At 38.5% G+C, this 23440-nt stretch overlaps 2 protein-coding genes across 4 annotated transcripts; one reads left to right on the top strand and one right to left on the bottom strand.

Moving 5' to 3' along the window:
- Nucleotides 1-7030: 7030 nt before the first annotated feature.
- Nucleotides 7031-8247, top strand: LOC124991905 (olfactory receptor 9A4). Its single transcript, XM_047562789.1, has one exon. The coding sequence runs from the start codon at nucleotides 7275-7277 to the stop codon at nucleotides 8217-8219; it is 945 nt and encodes a 314-aa protein (XP_047418745.1). The 5' UTR covers nucleotides 7031-7274; the 3' UTR covers nucleotides 8220-8247.
- Nucleotides 8248-12956: 4709 nt separating this feature from the next.
- Nucleotides 12957-22855, bottom strand: Clec5a (C-type lectin domain containing 5A). Of its 3 annotated transcripts, XM_047559911.1 has the most exons (7): nucleotides 22673-22855; nucleotides 22117-22215; nucleotides 21278-21337; nucleotides 19596-19655; nucleotides 19099-19235; nucleotides 17435-17541; nucleotides 12957-16052 (listed from the first exon to the last, which is right to left on the bottom strand). In XM_047559911.1, the coding sequence occupies exons 2-7, from the start codon at nucleotides 22193-22195 to the stop codon at nucleotides 15938-15940; spliced, it is 558 nt and encodes a 185-aa protein (XP_047415867.1). In that variant the 5' UTR covers nucleotides 22196-22215; nucleotides 22673-22855; the 3' UTR covers nucleotides 12957-15937. The 3 variants fall into 3 exon arrangements, with proteins under 3 accessions (XP_047415867.1, XP_047415868.1, XP_047415869.1); XM_047559912.1 differs by lacking the exon at nucleotides 19596-19655; XM_047559913.1 differs by lacking the exon at nucleotides 21278-21337.
- Between the last annotated feature and the right edge of the window lie 585 nt (nucleotides 22856-23440).

Here is a 23440-nt window from a genome sequence, read left to right as displayed (position 1 = left end):
GGAAGAAAAGCATTCCATGGAAAATGGATTTCACAAACAAGCTAAAGTAGCTATCCTCATATCTGACAAAACTAATTTAGAGCCAAAATTAATCAGAAGGGACAGAAGAGGCCATTACATCCTGGTGAAGGGAAAAAGTCCATCAAAAAATATACCAATAGTAAATATATATGCCTCAAATATCAGTGCACCCAGTTACATTAAAAAATATTTTTTGACATTAAATCTTAGATAAATCCCAACACAATTATACTTGGTGATTTCCTTATCATCAACAGGTGATATCACTCACCCTTCTTATCAAAGCGTGCAATCAATAAAGATATATATCCAACCTAAATGCTATTGTAAATCAAATGACATTACATTTAATAGACAATTCCAGAATATTTCACCCCCAAACTGCTGAATTCACTTTCTTCTCAGCAGCTTATGAAACCTTTTCCAAAATACATCATACTCTAAGTCAAAATACAAGTCTTAGCAAATATAAAAAAAATTGATATATCAGTTCATAATGAAATGAAACTAGAAATCAACAGTAAGAAAAATAATAGAAACCACATAAACAAATGGAAATTAAACAATAATTTTTTTTTTTTATGAAAAAAGAAAGTCTTTTTATTAACCCCGCTCCCAGCCTTAGTAGTTACCAAGCAATGATGCAACCAACCTCCACAGTGCTGGGAGACTTGGGCGCCTGCGGTCTTTCTCCTTCACAGTTCCATCTTCCTTCTCAAACAATGATTTTTAAAATGAAAAATAAATCAATGAAAAAAATGAGACAAGAAATCAAGAAATTCTGAGAAACAAATGAAAACAAAGATGCAACTTATATCAAAATCTTTTAGACAGTACAAAACAGTACTAAGAGGAAAATTCATTATTTTGCATGCTTCCATTGAAAAAACAGAAATCCCAAGTAAGTTTATGCTCCACCTCCAAGTCTTAGAAAAAGAAGAAAAATTAACTCCAAAGTCAGTAGAAGACAAGAAATAATAAGAATCAGAGCTGAAATTAATGAAATTGAGAATTAAGAAAAATACACAGGATCAATGCCAAAAAGTTGGTTCTTTGAAAAGATAAAGAAAATTGATTAACCCTTAGCCAAACTAACCAAAAGAAAGGGAGGGAAGGCCCAAATCAATAAGATTAGAGATAAAAAAGGAGATATTGCCAGAGACATTTCTGAAATCCAGAAAATCATGAGAACTATTTTGAAAATTTATACTCCAATGAACTGCAAAGAAAGAAAAACTACAGGTTGATATATCTGATTAACTTAGAGGTCAAATACTAAATAAAAGTTAGCCAAACATAATCCAGCAATTTTCAAAGGAATTGTCCCAGACCTTTCCCAGTAATTTTCCACCACACTGATAAGTTTATTGCTGGGATTTATTTGACTATAGAATAATTTTTTCATTATTTAGTATACTATGACAGCATTATACAGTATGCCTTCTTCAGTATGAGATTTTTTTTATTATAAACAAATGGGGTACAACTTGTTTCTCTGGTTGTACATGAAGTAGAGGCATACCATTTGTGTAATCATACATTTACATAGGGTAATGATGTTTAATTCATTCTGTTATTTTTCCTTCCCCCCACCCCTCCCACCCCTCTTTTCTCTCTATAAAGCCCCTCTTTTCTCCATTCTTGCCTCTCTCCCACCCCCCATTATGTATCATCACCCACTTATCAGCGAGATCATTCGTCCTTTGTTTTTTTGGAATTGGCCTATCTTACTTAGCATGATATTCTCCAACTTCATCCATTTGCCTGCAAATGCCATAATTTTATTCTTCTTTATGGCTGAGTAATAATTCATTGTATATATATATATATATATATACCACAGTTTCTTTATCCATTCATCAATTGAGGGGATTCTAGGTTGTTCCACAACCTGGCTATTGTGAATTGAGCAGCTATGAACATTGATGTGGCTGCATCACTGTAGTATGCTGATTTTAAGTCCTTTGGTTATAGGCCAAGGAGTGGGATAGCTGGGTCAAATGGTGGTTCCATTCCAAGTTTTCTAAGGAATCTCCACACTGCTTTCCAGAGTGGCTGCACTAATTTGCAACCCCACCAATGTATGAGTGTACCTTTTCCCCCACATCTTCACCATCACGTATTGTTGCTTGTATTCCTGATATTTGCCATTCTAATTGGGGTGAGATGGAATCTTAGGGTAGTTTTGATTTGCATTTCTCTTATTACTAAAGATGTTGAACATTTTTTCATGTATCTGTTGATTGCTTGTAGATCTTCTGTGAACTGTCTGTTCATTTCCTTAGCCCATTTGTTGATTGGTTTATTTGTATTCTTGGTGAATCAATAGTAACAAAAATGGAATGGTATTGGCACCAAAATAGACAGGTAGATCAATGGTGCAGAATAGAGGACAAACCCAAATAAATACAGTTTTCTCATACTAGACAAATGTGCCAAAAACATGCAATGGAGAAAAGACAGTCTGTGTTCATCAAATGGTGCTGGGAAAACTGGAAATCCATATGCAGCAGAATGAAACTAAACCCCTATCTCTCACCCTGCACAAAACTCAACTCAAAATGGATCAAGGACCTTGGAATCAGACCAGAGACGCTGCACCTTATACAAGAAAAAGTAGGTCCAAATCTTCATCATGTTGACTCAGGATCAGACTTCCTTAACATGACTCCAAAAGCACAAGAAATAAAAGCAAGAATCAATAACTGGGATAGATTCAAACTAAAAAGCTTTCTCTCAGCAAAGGAAACTATCAGCAATGCAAAGAGAGAGCCTACAGAGTGGGAGAAAATCTTTGCCACTCATACTTCAGATAGAGCACTACTCCAGAATATATAAAGAACTCAAAAATCTTTACACCAAGTTTTAGATATTTTTGTTCAGGGTAATGTATCTAAGATCCATTCATTTTGTGTTTATCAGAAGTTCATTACTTTTCACTGATGATTAGTATTTCCTCATGCAAATATTGTAGAGTCTTCATGTTGATGACTATTTATTTTAGTCATTAATAGATATAATGAATAAGGAAACTGTGAACATCACAATACAAGTTTTTGGAAAACACACTTTCTCTATTTTAGGCAACTGCCAAAAAGTATAATTGCTAGATCTTACAATAGGTGTATATTTAAGTTTATAAAAAACACACTTCTCCAAAGGGATTTTGTTGTTTTTCATTTCTTCCATCTTTTCCACTTTCTACAATGATCATTTGTGGTGAATAACTTTGGAAGGTATCCGGGGAAACGGAACCAGGCCTTCAATGAGGGAATTTGGATATGTAATAACTGTTTGCAGAGAAAGGTCCTGGACTCCTCAGGTTTCCTCATTTTCTAGCCACCTTCTTTCAAGTTATTGCAGTTATCATAACATTGGTGCCAAACTATCTGAGTGGCTGATAGCACAGTTTCCATGAAAATGAGGACCTGTGAGATGTGTCTTTGGTTCACAGGATGATTATCAACACAGGATGATTTCCTACCACTCCAACACTTGACACGGTTCTGTTGAAAGATCTTGGGGGCCATAGGCGTGGCATGTCTCTGTGTATAGTTGCTTTTAATACTAATCATCAATATATCCTTAGATTCAGATTATAGAGAATACTGGGGAGATTTCATGGTGCTGGGACACAATACAATATAGTTTAATATTAATACTTAGATGAAATTATACATAAGCAATTATGATTTGCTCAAATTTGTCAGGAGCCTGTGATTTCTTTAGTATACAAATTTTCTAAAAGTTATATATGGGTATATGAGAATGTATTCCTCTGAGTTTTGATGTGGTGTTTGGTCTTCATTGCTTTCTTAGTGTTTATGATTAAGTTTAAGGATATTTTTTCCACTTAATAAAAAAAAAATAGGTTGATCATAAGTACAATTTGTATTCTTCCTATGTCTAGTTCTTTAAAGATCAAAATAGAGTTTTAGTCTGCCATTGAGTACATGAAATAGAATAAATATTAACTAGAAGTTGATTCCTCTATTCTCTGCTAGTTATAACAAAAACTTTCCACTGTTAATAACTAACATTAGAGTTCTTGGAAAGGGTAACTTCTGTAGAAACTTAATGACGTATTCTTTCAGGGAAATTAAAAGTAACCAGAGCATGGTGCCCTCTACCTTGTTGGGAACTGGTTTTTTTAATTTAAGCTATCATACAGTAAAAACATGTTTCTTGAATAAGATCATTAATTATACTCCTGAGGATTTTTTACTTAACATTTCATTGTATTAACCATGAAATGATGTAATCAATACCAAAGAAAAAACATACAAAAAGATTCTATAAACAATAAAGATTCAGATTCAGCCTCAGAACACTTGGTGTCTCTATGTGCTGTTTCTCCACTGTGCCGATGCCTCCCATCCACCTAGGACCCCCGACTGCTGCTAGGGCTTGACCCCAGCAAACTGACATGTTAGTTTCAGTTCTATGCTCTACACAGGGCTAATGCTGAAATATCCTGCCAAGAGGCTGGGGCTAGTCTCTATATAATCTCATTTAAAGAGGTTATAAAGTATTGCAAATATTTGAAGAGTCATTTGATAAGAAAAAAATTTAATATAATTATTTAAAAAGACATAGCAATACAAATGTACAGACTTAGATTTGAGGATATTTAATGCAGTATCACTGATGGTCTATTCTGGAAAAAATAAAATGTTCATCAGCAGCATAATAATTAAGAACATAATTATTATAGTCATAATATACCAATATTTATTAAGTAATCACTTAAATGTGATTGATATGTAATTGCTAATTTGGAAAGGTTTAATGCACACATGCTTACAAACACACACATGTTTGCATATATAGTTGTCTATTGGTGTCTGCAGACTATTGGTTCTAGGACTCCTGGAGATATGATAATCCTCAGGTGCTCAAGTGTCTTATGATATGTATAGAATTTTATAATCTATATGAATCCTCCCATACACTAAATCATCTCAGGAGTATTTATAATACCTATTATTATGTAAATGTTATATAAATAGTTGCTAGACTGTGTTGTTTGGGGAATAATGACAGGGAGAATTATCTGTATATGTTTAGTAAAAGTATAATTTTCTTCAAATATTTTTGATCCATAGTTAGCTGAATCTGTGGATGTGGAAACCATGGATATGGTTACATGATTATCTCAATGTACTTAAAAAGACTGCATAGATACAGAAAACTTTAAATAATATTTAGTTCAAGGGACAGATCAGGAGGATCAAGCAGATAGAGGTATATTTACATTTTGCATTGCATTGTCTTAATTTTATTTTCAAAATATGACCTGTGCTAATCTTAAGATAAATGACTTCTTTCTCAAAATATGAAAGTAAATATTTTACATGTAATTTTGCCACTTTACTCAGCATCCCTATCTTTCTCACTTTCATGTATTTTGTGTCACTCCCAAATATTGGTTCTTCGTTTTAAACCCTTGGATTCAATCATCTTAGAGAGGTGGAGCACTTGAAGACTTACAAGTAAAACGTATGGCTGAGCAGCTGCAGTTGGAATGGGCTGTGTGAAGTTGGAGTAGTGGCAAATCCCCTCTCATTTTTCTTGCACTATGAGTCATGCAACTATAGGCTGAAGACATCTGATAAAAGGAGTGCAGATATCACGTGGGAAGATAGATTTTATAAAAGCTTGGGGATGCAGAGAAGTTTTCAGACCTGTTCATCTGGTAGGGTCTACATTTGTGGTATTGGGGATCGAACTCAGGGCCTTGTGCTTGCGAGGCAAGCACTCTATCAGTTGAGCTAGCTCCCAGCCCAGTGTCTACATTTTTGATATTTGTCTTGAAGTCCCGAGTAGGGTACATCAGCTTGGGTAGCATAGGTTATGTAGGATTGAATCAGGGGAGGCGGATTGGATGGTTAGCACTCCACAGCAGGGTTGTTTGGTGGTAGCTTAGAGCCTGAAAGGAAGGCAAAGCCTGGGTATTGAGAAGTTCCTGACACAGGAAATCTTGTTTGCTGATTAAGCAACTTTTCAGAGTTCTTAGACTTGATTAGCCTCAGGAGGGAAGGGGGAAAGTTTTGTTCATCTTTTCCTTCACTACATCCCTAGTGTGTCTCTGAACTTGCACAAATTGTTCCTCAGTGAATAACTATCCTTGGAGACAGATAAAGGGGAGGAAGAAGGAAGCAGAGAATAAGAGAGAGAGAGAGAGAGAAGACTGAGCTTCCCCCAGCACTAGAATTTCTGGACTTTGTCCAAAACTCACGCTCAGAAGCGTGGGCAGTGTTCTCCACTATGAATGGAGACAGCAGCAGCTTCCCTGTCTCCTGACCACAGCTCTGTGCTAGCCAGGCAAGAGACAACCTAAGGGAGATCCCCCTTCTCTGGAGGTGAGTGTCTTTCAGGGGTTCTTCCCTGTGAAGAAGAGAGTTGGAGAACATCACCCTGTGAGGACTGGGCTTGACGGCCTTCTAGAATGAGGCACTTGCAACCTGTAGAGAGGTTGAGGGAAGCTGCATACAGGGTGAGCTCTATGCCAGCTCCTCCGCAGCAGAGGACAGATCGGCCCACTCTCTGCCTGGTGTGGCAGGCGCAGCGCTCTGCCTTTACTTGTGTTCCTGCCTCTCACTTCTGCCTGTTCTTCCGGTGTCTGCTTGCAATTTTGTAGGGGATCTCCAGCAACAGAGACTGCAGGTTGACGGGACAGCACTTTTAAGAGGAGTGAACAGAAGAAAACCTGTCAGGCTGAGTAATCTCTGTTCACACTGATTTTTTAATCTAAATTTTTCATTGATGTATTCATTTAAAATATTTATAGAGTGCTTCTTGACATTGGTGATACAGGAAAGACAAAGTGAATGAGATAGAGAAGAACCTAACTTTGAGGTATTTTAATTAAATTTGGGATTTTGAATATAAATTAATAAACAAGTATATGATTTGAGATATTGATGAGATCCAGAGGTAAGAAAAATACCATGTAATAGAGGTTAGAGAGTGAAGGTGAGCTATGTTGTGGAGAGGATGAGGGGAGATGGGCTATGAAGAGGAAGCATTTGTGGGAAGGCCTGAATGAGGTGAGGGAAGGAGCCCAGAAATGCTAAGGAGCTCGGGGCCCTTGTTTGTGTTTTCTCATACTCTTCAGTTTTCCAAGAATTCTGGAGAAAATAGGTGGTCACAGAAGAGTTGGTGTGGAATTTTACAAGTTGCTCTATGGGACTGAGATGAGAAGCAGCGTTCTCTCTGTCTTGCTCTAGATTACACGAGGAACTCAGAACTAAATGTTGGGGAATAATTCTAGTGCCACGATATTTTATCTACTTGGCTTCCCTGGCTCTGAAGATCTACACCATATCCTTTTTGCTATCTTCTGCTTCTTCTACTTAGTGACGCTAATGGGAAACATGGTCATCATCACGATTGTCTGTGTGGACAGACGTCTCCAGTCCCCCATGTACTTCTTCCTTGTCCACCTCTCTGTCCTGGAGATCCTGGTCACAACCATAGTTGTACCTGTGATGCTTTGGGGACTGCTGCTCCCTGGGATGCAGACAATATCTCTGACGGGCTGTGTTGTCCAGCTCTTCCTGTACCTTGCGGTGGGGACCACAGAGTTTACTCTGCTTGGAGCCATGGCTGTGGACCGTTACGTGGCCGTGTGTAACCCTTTGAGGTACAACATCATCATGAGCAGCCGCACCTGCAACTCTGTGGTCATTGTGTCGTGGGTGTTTGGGTTCCTTTTTCAAATTTGGCCAGTTTATGCCACATTTCAGGTTACCTACTGCAAATCAAATGTGGTGAACAATTTTTTCTGTGATCGAGGGCAATTGCTCAAACTATCCTGCGATGATACTGCGTTCACAGAGTTTGTCCTTTTCTTAATGGCCATTTTTGTTCTTTTTGGTTCTTTGATTCCTACAATTGTCTCTTACACCTACATCATCTCCACCATCCTCAAGATCCCCTCGGCCTCTGGTCGGAGGAAAGCCTTCTCCACCTGTGCCTCCCACTTCACCTGTGTTGTGATTGGCTACGGCAGCTGCCTGTTCCTCTACGTGAAACCCAAGCAAACGCAGGCAGCTGAGTACAACAGGGTGGTATCCCTGATGGTTTCCGTGGTGACCCCTTTCCTGAACCCTTTCATCTTCACCCTCCGCAACGACAAAGTCAAAGAGGCCCTTTGGGATGGAGTGAAACATTGTTGTCAACTATTCAGGCACTAGCCTTACCCTGGGGCATTTCACATGGCAAACACTTACTGTGGATTCTAGCACAATGTGGGAAGGATTTACTTATCTTTGAACTGCATCATAATCATTATCATTATTAAATAATCTGTGTTTAATATAAGACTTTTAAGTTATGACTTTTTAACATGGTTATTTGTCATTTGAAATTTATTATTTTTGATATATATACACATATATACTTTCTCAAGTTATATTTCACATGAAAAATTAAATATTTTAATATAAAACTAATATGTATGATTTCTAAACAGGAAAGATAAGGAACAGTATTCTCTGACTGCAGAATTGAATGACTCCTTGATCCCACGGTTCTGAATCCTCTTCCTGAAATCGTACTGCGCTTCCTGTGGATCGTGTAAAGCTTCTTATGCCTTTTCTGCTCAAGCATGCTTTCTTGATTTTATTCTAAACGCCCTCTTCCTGTAGTACTACTCTGTTTCCTTGGCTGGTAGGGTTAAGAAAGTAAAGTCATTTTTACTTTCTGGACATTTTTACAATCCCAGAGGTGGTCATTTTTGAATATCTACACACCTCTAATACGTGGGCTTTCTCAGAGAGTTGAGGAGGAGCTAGGTCGGGAGGTATTCCTTTGTCTTCTAACACCAGGGTCATGCTGCTGCCACAAAGCTTGTGGGCGATGGAGTTGTATTCTGGGAACTGAAGGGAGAGCTGGGCTTGCTGTGTCCCCAGGCTGAATAGGGCAGTGTGAGGGCAGAGGAAGAGGCAGCCTCTGGTCCCTCTCCCTGCGTTTCCCGGTCTTCCTTCTCCGGAAGGTCCACGACACTTCTTTGCTCCCTTCCCATTTGTTTGTTCCCTCCTGCCCACTCTCTTTCCTGATTTCTCTTTGTGTTGTTCTTTTGGTTGCTCCAACTCTGCAAGGGGTTCCTGGGCTCTTCTTTTCCTTCCCTCCTCACAAGCCCCAGGCCTCCATGCCATGGTCCAGCTTTCCAGTGCTGCTCTTTCCAGCATGACCCAGTCTCACCCTTCCCCCGGTTCAGTTCATGGTGTTCCCAATCAATGCTTCCATTTCTTATGACACAGACACAGTTTTATCCAGTACAGCATCTACTAACAACCACATATTGATACTGAGTGAAATGTCAATATGGGACTGTTTAAAAAGTATTTTATTCATATGCTGAAATTGCAAGCAGCTGTAACAGGAATGAGTATTTTTTCTGCAATGACTAGAAATGATCTCCAGGTTATACTGTTAAGTGAGAAGAACGAAGTACATTGAATTTAATATTCAAACTTTTATGTTAGGGGTAGAAATGAGTCGCATATTCATAGATGCCATGTTTGCTTGTGGAAGGTAGGTTAAGAAAGTAATAATTGATTGCCATGGGATTGTGGTAGTGGGAGTGGACAGGCGGGGTGGGGGCAGCAGTGAGGTTTTCATTGTATGCCTTTTAATATTCTTATTTTTGTAACTATTTGTATGTATTTCCTATACAAAATAAAGAATTGCATCTCTTACACATCTTAAAAGATGAATTAATTCAATTTCCCACTTGCTTTAAAGACCCATAAAGACTTATTTGATTATACACATATATTTCTCCAACTGGGGAAATATTTGGTTAAGTGGAGGCTAATGTGAAATCCAAACATGTTGGGAAATCTTTTCAGCGTTTAACATAGAAACTGGGAGCTCAAGAAGAATATTAATTTAGGCACAGTGGTGCACACCTGTAATTCCAGTGGCTTGGGAGGTGAGGCAGGAGGATAGAGTTCAAAGACAACCTCAGCAAAAGTGAGGCACTAAACACTTCAATAAGACCCTGTCTCTAAATAAAATACAAAATAGAGCCGGGGATGTGGTTCAGTGGTTGAGTGCCCCTGAATTCAATCCCGGATATCCATCCTCCCAAAAAAGAAGAATATTAAGAAATGGAAGTGTGTGTATATGGGACTATATACTAACATAACCTTATTACCTGAGTTACAATGTCTGATATAGAGAAAATATCACTCTTGGAAGAGGAGAAGAAGCTATCCATTGTAAGGAAGTCTGTTCTGACATATAGTACCTACTTTATTTGTGTACTAGGAACCAGTGTCTTGACTCTCTTACCTTCAGCTTTCAGGGCAATAGTTTCTTACTTCTCCACAATTCCCTAAATTTATTAAGTAAATACTTGTTTAGTATAGTACAAAACTAGAATGATATTAGCAAATGATATTTCATATTATTCTCAGAAGCACCTCTAACATCTGGCCCTAGGCCTCCCCTTTTGACTTCATCAAAAAGGACCCACTTGACATCCAAGCCCATGCTTGAACAACCCAGAAATTCTGGGGAGTTACTAACCATTGGGTAAATTTTTGAAAGTAGAAGACAGTAAATAATTTTTCCCTTTAGCAGAACAGTCATGAGATACAATTTATACATATCTTAGAGTAGGTAGACCCAAAGATCAAGTACTAAGTTTCACTTAGTAACATCAAGTTTACAATGCAAACTTTTATTGGTTTTATAGGCTTCTCAGCTTCGCATCCTTTGTCACTCATACCCGCTCTCATGCAATGTATTTACTAATGCAGTGATGACTCTTAAGTTCTTGGCCTGCTGGGAACCTAACCTAAGATATAATGTTTAAATATGGTACTTAACTTTTTATTTGTAAACAAAGAAGAGCTCATTTCAGCCATAAAACATCTGTATATACATGAATGGCGTGAATATACGTTGTGTACAACCATAGAAATGAAAAGTTGTACCCCATTTGCGTATAATGAATCAAAATGTATCTGTAAAAATAAAAAATATTTTAATAAAAAAAGGAAAAAAATCTATATAGGTTATTTCTATTACTACCCAAGTAGCTGTGAATATAGATGGTAACTGACTTACTCAAGATTGCATTGTTAGTACAGAGGTCTCTGGAGTTCATCCCTTAACTGCTATCCTAAACAGCCTATACTACTAACTCATGAAATGCTAATTGCATATCTTTGTCTGAATTACTTGTTATTCATTCTTGTATTAGTCAGGATAGGTTAGTTATGTTACAATAACGACCAACCTTAGCATCTTTGTGGTTTGTGATAACAAATGTTTATTTTGGTTCCCATTATTTGTCTACAGGGTCAGTTGCCCCTCTGCTCCTTGTAGTCTTTAGTATAGCCCAGGCTAACGGGGCAACCTCTAACAGGGTATGGACTGGTTTCAAGGCAGTAGGAGAAGAGTGTAATCAGCTGTTGTCAGATTTCACTGGGCAGAACTTGTCATGAAGCCAAGACTGCTGTGCTTCTATAATTAAAGAATGGAAAAATTCAATACAACACTACTTTAAATCATGTGTTTAAAATCTCGGCACCTGGTAAAACAGGGTATCTATATGAAAAAGGATATTTTTCAAATCTTACTAAGCAAAAATTATTTCAAAATGACTTAAAGACCTAGATATGAGACAAAACTATACTACTCTCGAAGAAAGCAAAAGTGGAAAATTTCATTACATTGAACTTGACAATGATTTCATGACTATTATTCCATAAGCATAGGGAGCAAAATAAAATAAATAAATTGGACTTCATCAAAATTAAAAATGTTTGTACTTTAAGGAAAAAGTCAAAAGTGAAAAGGCAACTGACAGGATGAGAACCATATATCAAATAAGAGAGTTTTATCCAGAGTATTTAATTAATTCTTACAACTCAATTATAATAAAAGGCCATGTAATTTTTAAATGAGCAAAGTATCTGAATAGATATTTCTCCAAGGAGTATATACGAATCAGCAACAAGTTCATGAAAAGATGTTTGACAAAATTAATCATTAAGGGACATGCAAATCAAAATCTTGATAAGATACCAGTTGATACACAGTAGGATAGCCAGGATCAAAAAGTTAAATTATGGCAAGTGTTGGCAGAGATGTGGGAAAAAATTGCAAAACACATGCGCTACTGATGGGAAGGTATATTGGTGCAGTTGCTTTTCCAAAACTGTCAGTTCCTCCAATAATTTATCATAGAAGTACCATATGACCCAGAAATTCTACTCCTAGGTTTATTTCCAAGAGAATCGAAAATATATACTTAAAAACTTGTTCATAAATGCTTATAGTGGCATTATTTGTAATAGTCAAAAGATGGAAGCCATCCAAATGCCCATCAGCACACACAATAGAGTATTAATCAGCCACAAGGAGGGTTACTAGTTGTGCTAGTTAGCTTTTTGCCATTATAATAAATATCTGAGAGAATGAACTTCTAAACAAAAAAGTTTTATTTTAGGTCATAGTTTTGGAGGTTTCAGTCCCCCCATCATCAGTTGGACCCATTGCTTTTGGCCTTTGGTGTGGCAGCACATCATGATAGAAGCATATGGTGGAGAAAAACCACTCACCTCATGGCTAGAGAGCAAAAGAGAGGAAGAAGAAGGGTTAGGGTACCACAATCCCAATCAAGGTCATTACCCCAGTGACCTAATGACTTCCCACTAGGTGCTGCCTCTTTAGGCTCTTCCGTCTCCCAATACCACCATCATAGGGATCAACCCTTTAACACATGGACCTTTGGGGGACACTTAAGACTCAAACTCTAACCCCAATACATGCTATGATACTGATGAACCTTGAAAACCTTATTCTAAGTGGAAGAAGGCAGTCAAAAAAGACTACATATTATGTAACTCTCTTCATCCATCCAGAATGGGAACATCTACGGAGATAGAAAGTTAGCCAGTGGTTGCTCAGGGTTGTTGAATACAAGGATAGGGCAATGATAGACAATGGTACAGGCTTTCTTTTGAGGTGATGGTTGCACATGTAACTGTGAATATATTAAAAAACATTGAATTATGCATTGCAAATAACTGCATTGTATGGTACATGAACTATATCTTAATAAAGTTATTAAAACTAGATGTAGTATGTTAGATGGTAGGAAAGTGCTAAAAGGAAAGAGAAATAGGAATGAAAGAAAATATCTGTTAGGGGGAGTGTTGAAATTTTAAGTAAGGCTGTCCGGGAAAGGTTGAGAGGCGCAAAGTAGTGAGATACTTAGAAATCTGTTAAAGAACATTCCAAGCATAGTAAATAATAAGTGGAGAGATCCTAAGGAAGATATAGGAAAAGATGCTGGAACGGAGCAAACAAAGGAGAATGTAAGGGAAAATGAAAATGAAAAGAAGTAACTGGAATGTAGGTCATGTTTAACCTAGTAAGTCTTTTTTAAAAACTTGTACTTTTTTAAATAGTGAGTTGGAAAACTTTTGATGTATAAGAGACAAACACAAAACTCCAGTGGCATAAAGAAATAGTTTTTCAAATTATATGTGTATTTTTTGTTTTCATTAGTTATACATGACAGTAGAATGGAACACAATGTAGAATCCCACCATTCGTACAGTTATATATGTATGTGGGGTAATAATGTCTGATTCATTCTAAACTTTTATTTCATGAATTAGTGTTTCAGTCGATCTAGGCTAAGCTCAGCTGGTGGTGCTGATGACCTCAGACAGGTTTGTTGATGAGTCTAAGGGTTGGGTGGGAAGTGACTGACTACAGCTGGGCCCACATTTGTAGCCATGAAAAGAATGGCTTTGATCTCTACGTGGATTGACCACAGAATTCTTGAGGTACCTTTCTCTGAATTGGGCAGATTTTATATCCATATTATAAATGAATACACAAGTTCTGAGAAATCAATTGGCTTGCCTACATTCAGCTTCTAGCAAATCAAAAAGTTACTTTTTGAATAAAGATCTCAACTTTGAGTCCTGCACAAAGTGCTTCTCCTAATGTTTATTGCTTTTAAGATATATAGAGGGGAGCTTATTTCTTATGTACAAGAATTTTGTGAAATGGGTATCATGGCCCCATTTTATAGGTGAGGAAATTAAGAAATATGTACAGATTCACACAGCACATTAGAAGAAAAATAAAAACTCTGACCCAATGATTAACTACATAATCATTTTTTAAAAACCCTACCACTGCTGCCTAATAAAAGTTATATTTATCTACTCTCCTGAGGATCCTGAGACCCCTCTCCAAAAATAAACTTAAATTAATGTCCATGTGTCCCCTGCATACTTTTTAGTCTTACTCCCTATCCCACCTCAGTGGACTTTATCAGAACTTGCAAAGAAGTATCTTCTTATCTTTGGGGAGACTGGACTTTTACTAGGGAAATTACTAGATGTCTACATTTCCTGGTCTTTGAAGGCTGCAATTACTGTGTCATAAACAGAATGTGGCAATTATAGTTCTCTTTTTTCAAAATAGAAGGATTGAGATTTCCTTCTGTTTGAGTTCTGGGACTTACCTCTGCTTAGAATTCAGTTGATTCTTTTCTTGGCTGTAGACTCAGTCTCTTCCTGCTCCTCTCCTGTGGCACTTGTTTGTTAAAACCACCAGAGAACTTGTATTTCCACAGGATGCCAATATAATTTCCATATCTACTCCATTCCAAACTCAGATTACTTCTGGTAACCTCCTTCAAGCAACTTCTCACAACTAGTGTATTATCTCATTTATGAACATTTTAAATGACTATGCTAATGAACCAACAATCACAAAACCCAGGAATATAGAAACAGAATTTACTGTTGTAATAAAAGATAAATTTTACAATGATTTATTTTGAGTAATCATATACACAGTACTTATTGTGATATGTTGTTCTTAGATGCGAATGGTAATAATTTCCATTAATTTTATATAGTCATCCCCCTGGTTTAACTCTTATAATTGAAGACATCAGATGAATCTCTTTTTCTTTTCTTATCTGGAGATGTGTATGTAGCTGATATTTTCTTATGAATACAGAGAAGCCAAGACTTTTCTAATTTTTTCTTGCTGTTTTTTTATATGGCCAAATAAATGCCATTTCTCCTTTCATGTGATTTCTGTTTATCCCCGCTATTCCCTTCTTTCTCTCCACCTACCCCTTGCCTCCACCCAATGTTTCCTGCATGGCCCTTCTCTTTTGGTACTCTTTGGCCAGCTGGATGAGTGGTGGGTCAATATGTCAACCAGTGCAAGGTTTCTTTGTGTCAGTAGGCTATACTTGGTTATCAGGTTTCTCAAGAATGGAATGGAAGAATATGCCATGATCTTGGGGGCTCAAGTGACATCATAGAAGCTGAGTTCACCCTTCTTCCACCCATTTGGTCCTCTAAATGATGCTAATACCTGCTTAGTCTGTGGGTCTTCCTTGGTAGTATGTCATAATCACTGAGTATAAAACAAATTGTCGACAGGCTAAACCTTGTGGGTCAGTCAGAAGTGCTTAGTTCTGTAAAAAACAAACCTCATTTCCATACCAGCTGTGTTATCTCCATAAAGCTGACCCTGTCTCCTGGAGATGGCCAGCATTCAGTCCCTCAGAATACAGAACACAGAAGTTCATTATCTCAAACAGACAAGGACTTTACTGGTGGACAGATGGATAAAAGAACCATTAACTAGATGTCCTGTGGGAAGCCAAAAAGTGTTGCAGGTTCCAATCTCACAGGAAATGTGGTTTGTGGGAGTGGCTCAGAAAGGGGAGTTTTCCTGGTGGTGTATATGTAAGTGTGTATGTATGAAAGGGGAGGGTGCATTAGCCCTGGAGCTCTGCCAATAACCTGTCCAAGACTGACACAGTGATTCAATGTTCTGCATTTCCCAGACCAATCCTGATTGTAACCATTCTCTTTTGTTGTCTATTTGTTCACCTCACAGAGAACTGCAATCATTCTGGATTCTTCTCACAGATCCAGCGGTAGCTGATGTCACATAATGCAGCATCAAAAGTCTTTGTTAGGCCTATGGTGGCACAGTTGAAGTTCTGACTCTGATGGGTAATACTGAAGGAGAAAAGAAGGTGTGATCAAGGCTTGTTATTTCAATTTTGCCTTTTACAGATTTCAGAGTCTCATAGAAGTTTGCTGGACTGACCAGTTAGTTCCACGTACACTCCTCCTCTGCACTGGGCCTTCCATTTCAACTCAGACCACCTCTTCTAAGCCTCACTTCCCCAAATCCAGCTCTATACCCACCTTTTCCTTTCAATTTCTCTTTTCTGTGTGTTCATAGATTCCCAGAGACTTGGACTAACTCACTTGTGTCTTTGGTCAGAAGCATCTCATTGGCTGTCTCTTTTATCCAAGAAATAATGTTTTAAAGAGCATTTGTGTGTGGAAGGAGGATACTAGGGAATTGAACCCAGGACCTCGGCATGCCAGGCAACCATTCCACCACTGAGCCACATTCCCAACCCCAGAAATAATATTTTAGTATTATATGATTGTTTGCAGCAAGAATATGGAAAAAAGGAGGAAAGAAATTTCTCATCCATTCCTAGACTCCAGCTGGCTTTTGGAGAATCTTGGTGGTGGTGTCTGTTGGCCTTTCTCCCACCAGTTTTTCTGTCATTCAGACTTCCCAGTCTAACTGCAAGGAGGCTGGTTTCATAGAAAAGGTAGATGAGTTTTGGGCTCAAGTGATCAAACTGTGGCTATCCCACCAAGTGGCTATATGACACTCAACACATTTCTAAGCCTTTCTTATCTTCTGTCTGTTGAGCTTTTTCTATGGCATCTTGGTAAATACTTTAGGAAATAATATATATAAGTGCTTAGCGTAGAGTTGGACATTTAGAAGATACTGAATGAATATTAATTTTCTCTCCTCTGTAGGGAAATCCAGCTGCAGGCTTGTTCACCATCTGACTCAGCATTTTCATATGAGCCCTGAGAATATGATGTTCTCTACCAAAGTTTATCCCCATGGAATGATTCATTGGAGATAGCTCTTGGGAGTTAAAGGATCACAGCTTCAAGGGATAGACAAGTTGCTTATAATAACCTTTGTATAGGTAAAGGATCTATCTACATCTAGGGAACTTGTAAGCACTTAGCAAGAACATATGCGATCAGAGATCTATGAGATACAGCAAAAAATATTTCTATGTATGTGGATTTGTTTGGCTCTTACTTTGAACAAAATTATTTGCTATATGAATACTCTTCTCTCATCTCTTCTATTTTTTATTATGAAAAATACTTGATATTTTCTCATAATGAAAAATTTATAGGAAATGTGTTTCTGGGATTAGATGGGTTGGAGGAAAGGAGAAAACTAGAACAAAGAGTTGAGTATCAGTCTTTGAACTAGTCCAGGATGAATCTCAGGTGTGGTCTTTTGAGGCAAACTAAGATCCCCAGAACAATGCAGGATGTTCACATACTTGCCACTGAACACAGAGTTGTTGATCCAGCGCCATTTTTTCTCTGCAGAGTGGTATGTTAAGCCAATAAAGTACTTCTCAGCATCTGCTATGTGCTGGAGATACTCCTGGAAGTTAGAAAGTAAATAAATAAACAGTTCAACAGCAAGTTCTTCACTGCTGCTTCCTTAAGGAAATGGGCACATGATTGTGTCTGATTCAGGGAACTAGGAAAGCTGTTAGGGATAGGAGACTGGGTATTACTGGCACTTGCCATAATCCTAGAGAAGAAGTTTTCAAGCTTTGCAGGCATCAAGATCACCTAGGGAACTTATAAACACGCAGATTGCTGGGCTTCTGGTTCAGAAGGACTGGTGTAGGGGATGCAGAATTTATAGTTCTAGCAAATGACCTGCTGATGTTGATATTACTTCTAGAGTCACATTGAGGGAATGGGGAAGGGTGACCTATACAGTCAAAAACAGCTAATTTCATACACATTTTTCTTAGTTGGCATGCCCCCTGCATAGGATTGTTTTCATGGCCAGAAATTCTATATTCCAAATGAAGCTGAATCAGATGATCATGAAATATGTTGACTTGAGGGTCTCCAGCAAACCACTTGGGTGATGAACTTTTTCTGGGGTTAGTATGGAGTGTAAGCAGTGGAGAATGCCAAGGATGGAACTGGGGCAAGTAGAAGGAAAAAGCCATCAGCTTCTGTCTCATTCCTCTCTTTTCTCGTCTTCCTTTCTTTCCTCTCTTCTCCCCTCTGCCTTGCTCCTAATTTTCTACCTGAAGGCGTCTTTTCCTTCCCACTGGGTACTTAGCCCTAGAGAATCTACAGCATTCTGATCCTTGTCCAAAATCAAAAGACCCTCTTACAAATTCTTCTCAACCACAGGAGAACTTTTCAGAGGAGGGGTGGAGAGGTAATAGGGAGAGGAAACAAGAATAGTATTTATAGCACAGTGCCTAACACTCAGTAAATGCTTAGATCTGAAGGGAAGGCAATGATAAACTAAATTGTAGTATGGTCTAAAGTCAGAGGGATCTGAGTTCAATTCCATGTTCTGTTATTTAGGTGTATGACCTTGGTCATGTTACTTTTCTGTACCTTAATTTCCTCATTTATAAAATATGGATAATAGAACATCCTCAGGATTATTTGAGGTAAAAGGAGATAATAAAACAAAACAATTTGCATATTGTTATTTTGATTCTCACAATAATACTGCAAACCCTATGATCTGATTCTTTGTTTTTCATATTACTAATGTTGTTAATTCATATCTCCCTTTTTCACTGTGTAAACTGGGATGATACATTAATATGTCATATCTGTGAAATATTCTGTAATTTAAATATAACTTTGTATATGCATTAGCTCTTTGGTCATTCCCTGCACTTTAAGTGCCTTGGCCCATCCCTAGGATAGCAGCCTACTCTTGTGTCTTATTGGAAAGAAACAGTCTGAGTTTCTAGCTCAGATGAAGCTGAAGAACTTGCCCCATAGCTACTGGGAAATCTCCCAACCCTAGGTTCAGAGCTTGAACCTCTCATCCAGCCACCTTTCCATTCCTCACCAATCATCCACCCTCTGCTCCACCACATTGCCGCCATCTCCACCCACTGAGGCTGTTGTGGGAGGGTTGCTTCACTGCACCATTCCCCAGCCCTCTCACCAGTTTCTCTGGTGTGTTGACAATCGCCAAAGTGGATCCTTTTGTTACACAGTCATCCCTGCTCTTGTTCCAAGATAGCTCAGAGGTGGACAAGAAGAAACATCTTCTTTGATGAAAATCCCAGTCTTTGGGGCAGACTGAAGAGATGTGGGGGGAGCAGGGGAAAGGGAGAGAGAGAGAGAGAGAATGAATGAGATTAGTGGACTGGAGTGTGAACCCAGGAATTGAGTTATAAAATAATGGGACAGTCATGAATAATGTTTTTTTTTTTTTAAATAACAAGTATATTGATACAAAAATGTTCTCAGTCCAGGAAGAAATTCTATCCAGTCTTGTCTCTGTCCCTATGGAGAACTCTAAGGGAACGAATTAGAAGGTCTTCATGGCCCCATTAAGCAAAAGTGCTCTATAAGAAAGGAGGCAATGAGAAAAGTGTGTAAGAATACAGTACATAAAAACCTGGTGGGTGGTGAGGAGGTTCAAACCATGAACTTTACCTGTTCCATATCTGCTTGTGGGAATTAAGCCATTGTTACTATTCCCAAAAGACTGTGGGACTGAAATGGAGAAGAAAACCCAAAGGTTACTGTGTGGTGAATATGACACACAATCATCAGAGTATGAGCTGTCAAGTCCCTATGACTCTTTGTCTATGAACTTTGGAGATGACAAGGGGTACTTGGTCACTCTGAGGATTTTTCAGATACCTTTTCTCTTTGAACCTTCTATCTAACTAGTACCATTATTTGTTATGCTCAATACCCAGGTCCTATTTCATGCCCCCCTTCCCTTTGTTGGGTGTAGCACTAGATGTGAAATGTTGGGGCAGAGGGAGAACAGGAAGTTGAAGAGTAGTGGAGGAATTTAGTATTCCAGGGAATCTCTCACTCTTTGCTTATTTATTGCTTTGACAATGTCATCCCTCAAAAGCTGTTCAGAGCACTTCTACTTCTGACTGCCCATGGTGTCTGAAACTCTCCACCAAAATTATTAATCCTGGGCAACTCTTGGATGCTTCTCTCAACACATCCTCAGCTCTAAGGATAGTGACTCATAGAAACAAGTTTAGGGACCATGGGGGTGTTAGTAGACAAAAAAGAAGCAGGGAAACATTTCAGAGATTTCCTATAAGCAGAGAAGGGTCCATTATTAATATGTATTAAATACAACTATGGGAATTGATGGGCTTCCAAGAGGTCTCAGTTTTTCCCTGGGAATACTGACTGTCTTAGCAAGCAACTACAATGGCTTGGAGGCTGGTCAAACCTATTCTCAGTGACCTATTTGTCCATTATGGATAAAGACTACTTTAGTTTACCCAGATAGCAAATTGTTTACTTAAGATTATATTCATAAAGGAGACATCAGTAGTCACTTTTTATTAGTTCCCTGTTCTATAGACTCTTCGTAATATCTAGTAGTCTGGATTTCATCAGAAACTACTTTGGGATTATAACTGAAGGAACCCAATACATACTTCTTGAGTATTTTCTTCATTGGGTGCCTCAGGTGATACAAAGACAAATGAGAAATGATTTTTCTCCTAAAGATGTCAGTGGTAACAGGTATCTTAAGAGGAAGCAGAGGGAAGCTTTGGGAACGACTTCAAGAGGAGGTGGCTTTAATGGGAAGAACTTTGTCTTACTTGCTTATCCTGTGTTACTTCTGGCATTGTGTCTTTGCTTTGTAGATGATGACCTGTTAGTATCTCCTGTATTTATTATTCTACTATTTTTGGTCTAGCATAATATTTGGCACAAAAAGGTGCTTAATATGAAAATTTTGAGGGGTACATGGTTTTTTAATAAACATTTCTCATAGATGTGCACCATTTCAGAGTTGATAAAGCACATTCACATTATATTACAGTGATTCCACGCTCAGGAAGAAAACTGAGAATCATAATTTCAATCAAGGGCTGGGGATACAGCTTAGCAGTACAGTAGGTGCTTTGCATGCATGAAGCCCTAGTTTCAATCCTTAGCACCAAATAATTTTTTTTTTTTTTTTTACTGAGTCTGGTTTTGTTTATTTCATCTATAAAAGGAAAAGTATTAGTTAAAAGGCCTTTGTGGACCACTTGTGCAACAGAATTTCTTGGGAAAGGAGACCTTGAGGAAATCTCTAAGAATTCAGCACACAGAGGCTGGATGGTAGAGTTTACTACTGTGCACATTACCTGTTCCGTAGATGCTTGTGGAGTTGAAGCCATCATTACTTGTGCTAAGAATCTGTGGGACTGCAAAGAAAATCAGCTATTGGCTCAGACCAAATGTGGATACACAATGAATGCAACAAACAAGCCCAAGGGCAGGCTAGGACACCATGACCATTAATGGGGAATACCAAACTGACTCAGGTCAATGGAGATGTGCATGTGCTTTTGAAATGTCTTCTCTGACTCGTACTCATATTTCTGTTCTTCTCTCTTAAGTGACAGGAATTACACCTTCAGATTGGGTCAGGAGGAAAACACCTCTTACCCAACTGCAGGGACCTACTCACATTTCCTTCCTCATTTATTTTCCCCACTGGTGACAGGGACTGGAGAAGATTCTACTTGTTGAATTGCAGTAAAACATTGTGATATGAGGGATTTTTTTTACTAATTAATTCATTTGGATATGTAGATATGTATATGTATATGTACATAGAGAGAAATTTCTACCCCAGTTAACACAGCCTTACCATTGCATTGAACTGAAACTGTATTTTCAGATTTTAGCAACAATAACAAGCCCTGCTGAGTACTTCAGCTCAGATTACCCAAGTAATACTCTAGTAACGAAAGTTTTGTGTAGGTCACTTATTTATCTCCCAGGCAGACCCAGGAACCTTACCCGTTGTGTGAGCTGGAGAGTAAGAGGGGAATTGCCAGTTATTTTCAGGCTGGGTTAGTTGCCCTCAGGTGGAAACGTTTGGGCATTTAACTTTTACACTCAACCCTGCACTCTAAAAGAAGAGTCAAAGAGCAAAACAATAGGAAGGTCAGGCATAAGAGCTTGCTCAAATACTCACAATACAGCAGAAATAAGGTCATTCCAACAGATTTAAGCACCACTACAATAAGCCCAGAGATTATCATGTGCCAGTTCATGATGAAGGGGTTTCAGGAGCCTGTGGAAATCAGAGAACACCATCAGAATCTGGGGACAGGCTGTTGTTCTGAAGGGCTGAGCCCAGATGAGGGAGGCGTGGAAGATAGGCATGGCATGGACAGTAGGAGACCCGGATACACTCAGAACACAGACTGTGCCTTGTGCTGGGCGGGGGGCCTCTGACTTCGGCATGCTGCCTCTCCTTCACTCATCTCTTAGCTTTGGACTTTAGCCTTGTCCCTATTTGTGCCTCCTCAACTCTGTCTAATAAGTAAATCTCCTGTATTTCAAGAATTCTTGGTCTCGAAATGATCCTTGCTTCCAAGGATCTTATTTTGCAGCCTTGGCCAAACTGATTTCAGTTGTAGAAACCTCAATCTTCAATATGTCAGGGATAGATTATAGAACAGGCTTCTCTGAGGTTTTGGCACAGGGGAAGAGCCAAGAGTCTACACAGAGGGGACAGAAAAACTTACCTGCTCTCTCCCAGGAAGCCTGGCCTGACTTCCAGGTAGGGATCTTCCTGGTAGCGTAATGCTTGCCGCAGTGGGAAGGAACCCTGTCTTTTAAGAATACATTCCTTCTGCTCAGGCAACGTCCTTCTTTACGGTCTCCCTCTTCCTGGCAGCATCCCTGAGCACACTCTTCTTCCTGTTCAGTGTTCTTGGTAAAGGGAGCAGGCGGGGCAAAGAGGGGAAGGTAGCTTCTAGTTAGGCAAGAGGAAGATTTCTGCCAGGGGAGTGGTCATACAGAGGGATATTTCTAGGAGAGTTTGGAAAGCAAATAAATCGCCTTTCCTCTAAGTCTGAATTCTTTTTCAGTACAATGTGAAGAAAATACAGTAAAATGTTAGCAAATAGGAAATCTGGGTAAAGTATATTTAGAAATTACTTGTACTTGCCTTGCAACATTTCTGAAAGTCTAAAATTATGTCAAAATTAAAATGTTAAGAAAAGAAACTTAGTGGAAGTCACTGATATTAAGCAGGTCCCATGTAGCCCTTTCACCCTGTTCACTGCTCTGTGAGGTGACCTTTATCATGGGCTCCTCTTCTTTGGTCTTTTCTGCTCACCTTTCAGGATGTGGTGGCTGTTTAGCATTTCTGAGCATAGATCTCTGCTGGATACAGAGAATGGGGAAAAAAGAACAATACTCAAGTCTCATTTATCAAGAAGTTGTCCATATTAAATTTGAGATTTGCCTCTATTATATGTCATGTACCACTAATTAGAACAAATAAAAAC

The sequence above is a fragment of the Sciurus carolinensis genome, chromosome 8 (genome assembly GCF_902686445.1).
Source record: "Sciurus carolinensis chromosome 8, mSciCar1.2, whole genome shotgun sequence".
NCBI lineage: Eukaryota > Metazoa > Chordata > Mammalia > Rodentia > Sciuridae > Sciurus > Sciurus carolinensis.
Note: the sequence above shows the minus strand (reverse complement) of the source record. Positions and strands in the feature narration are given on the sequence as shown.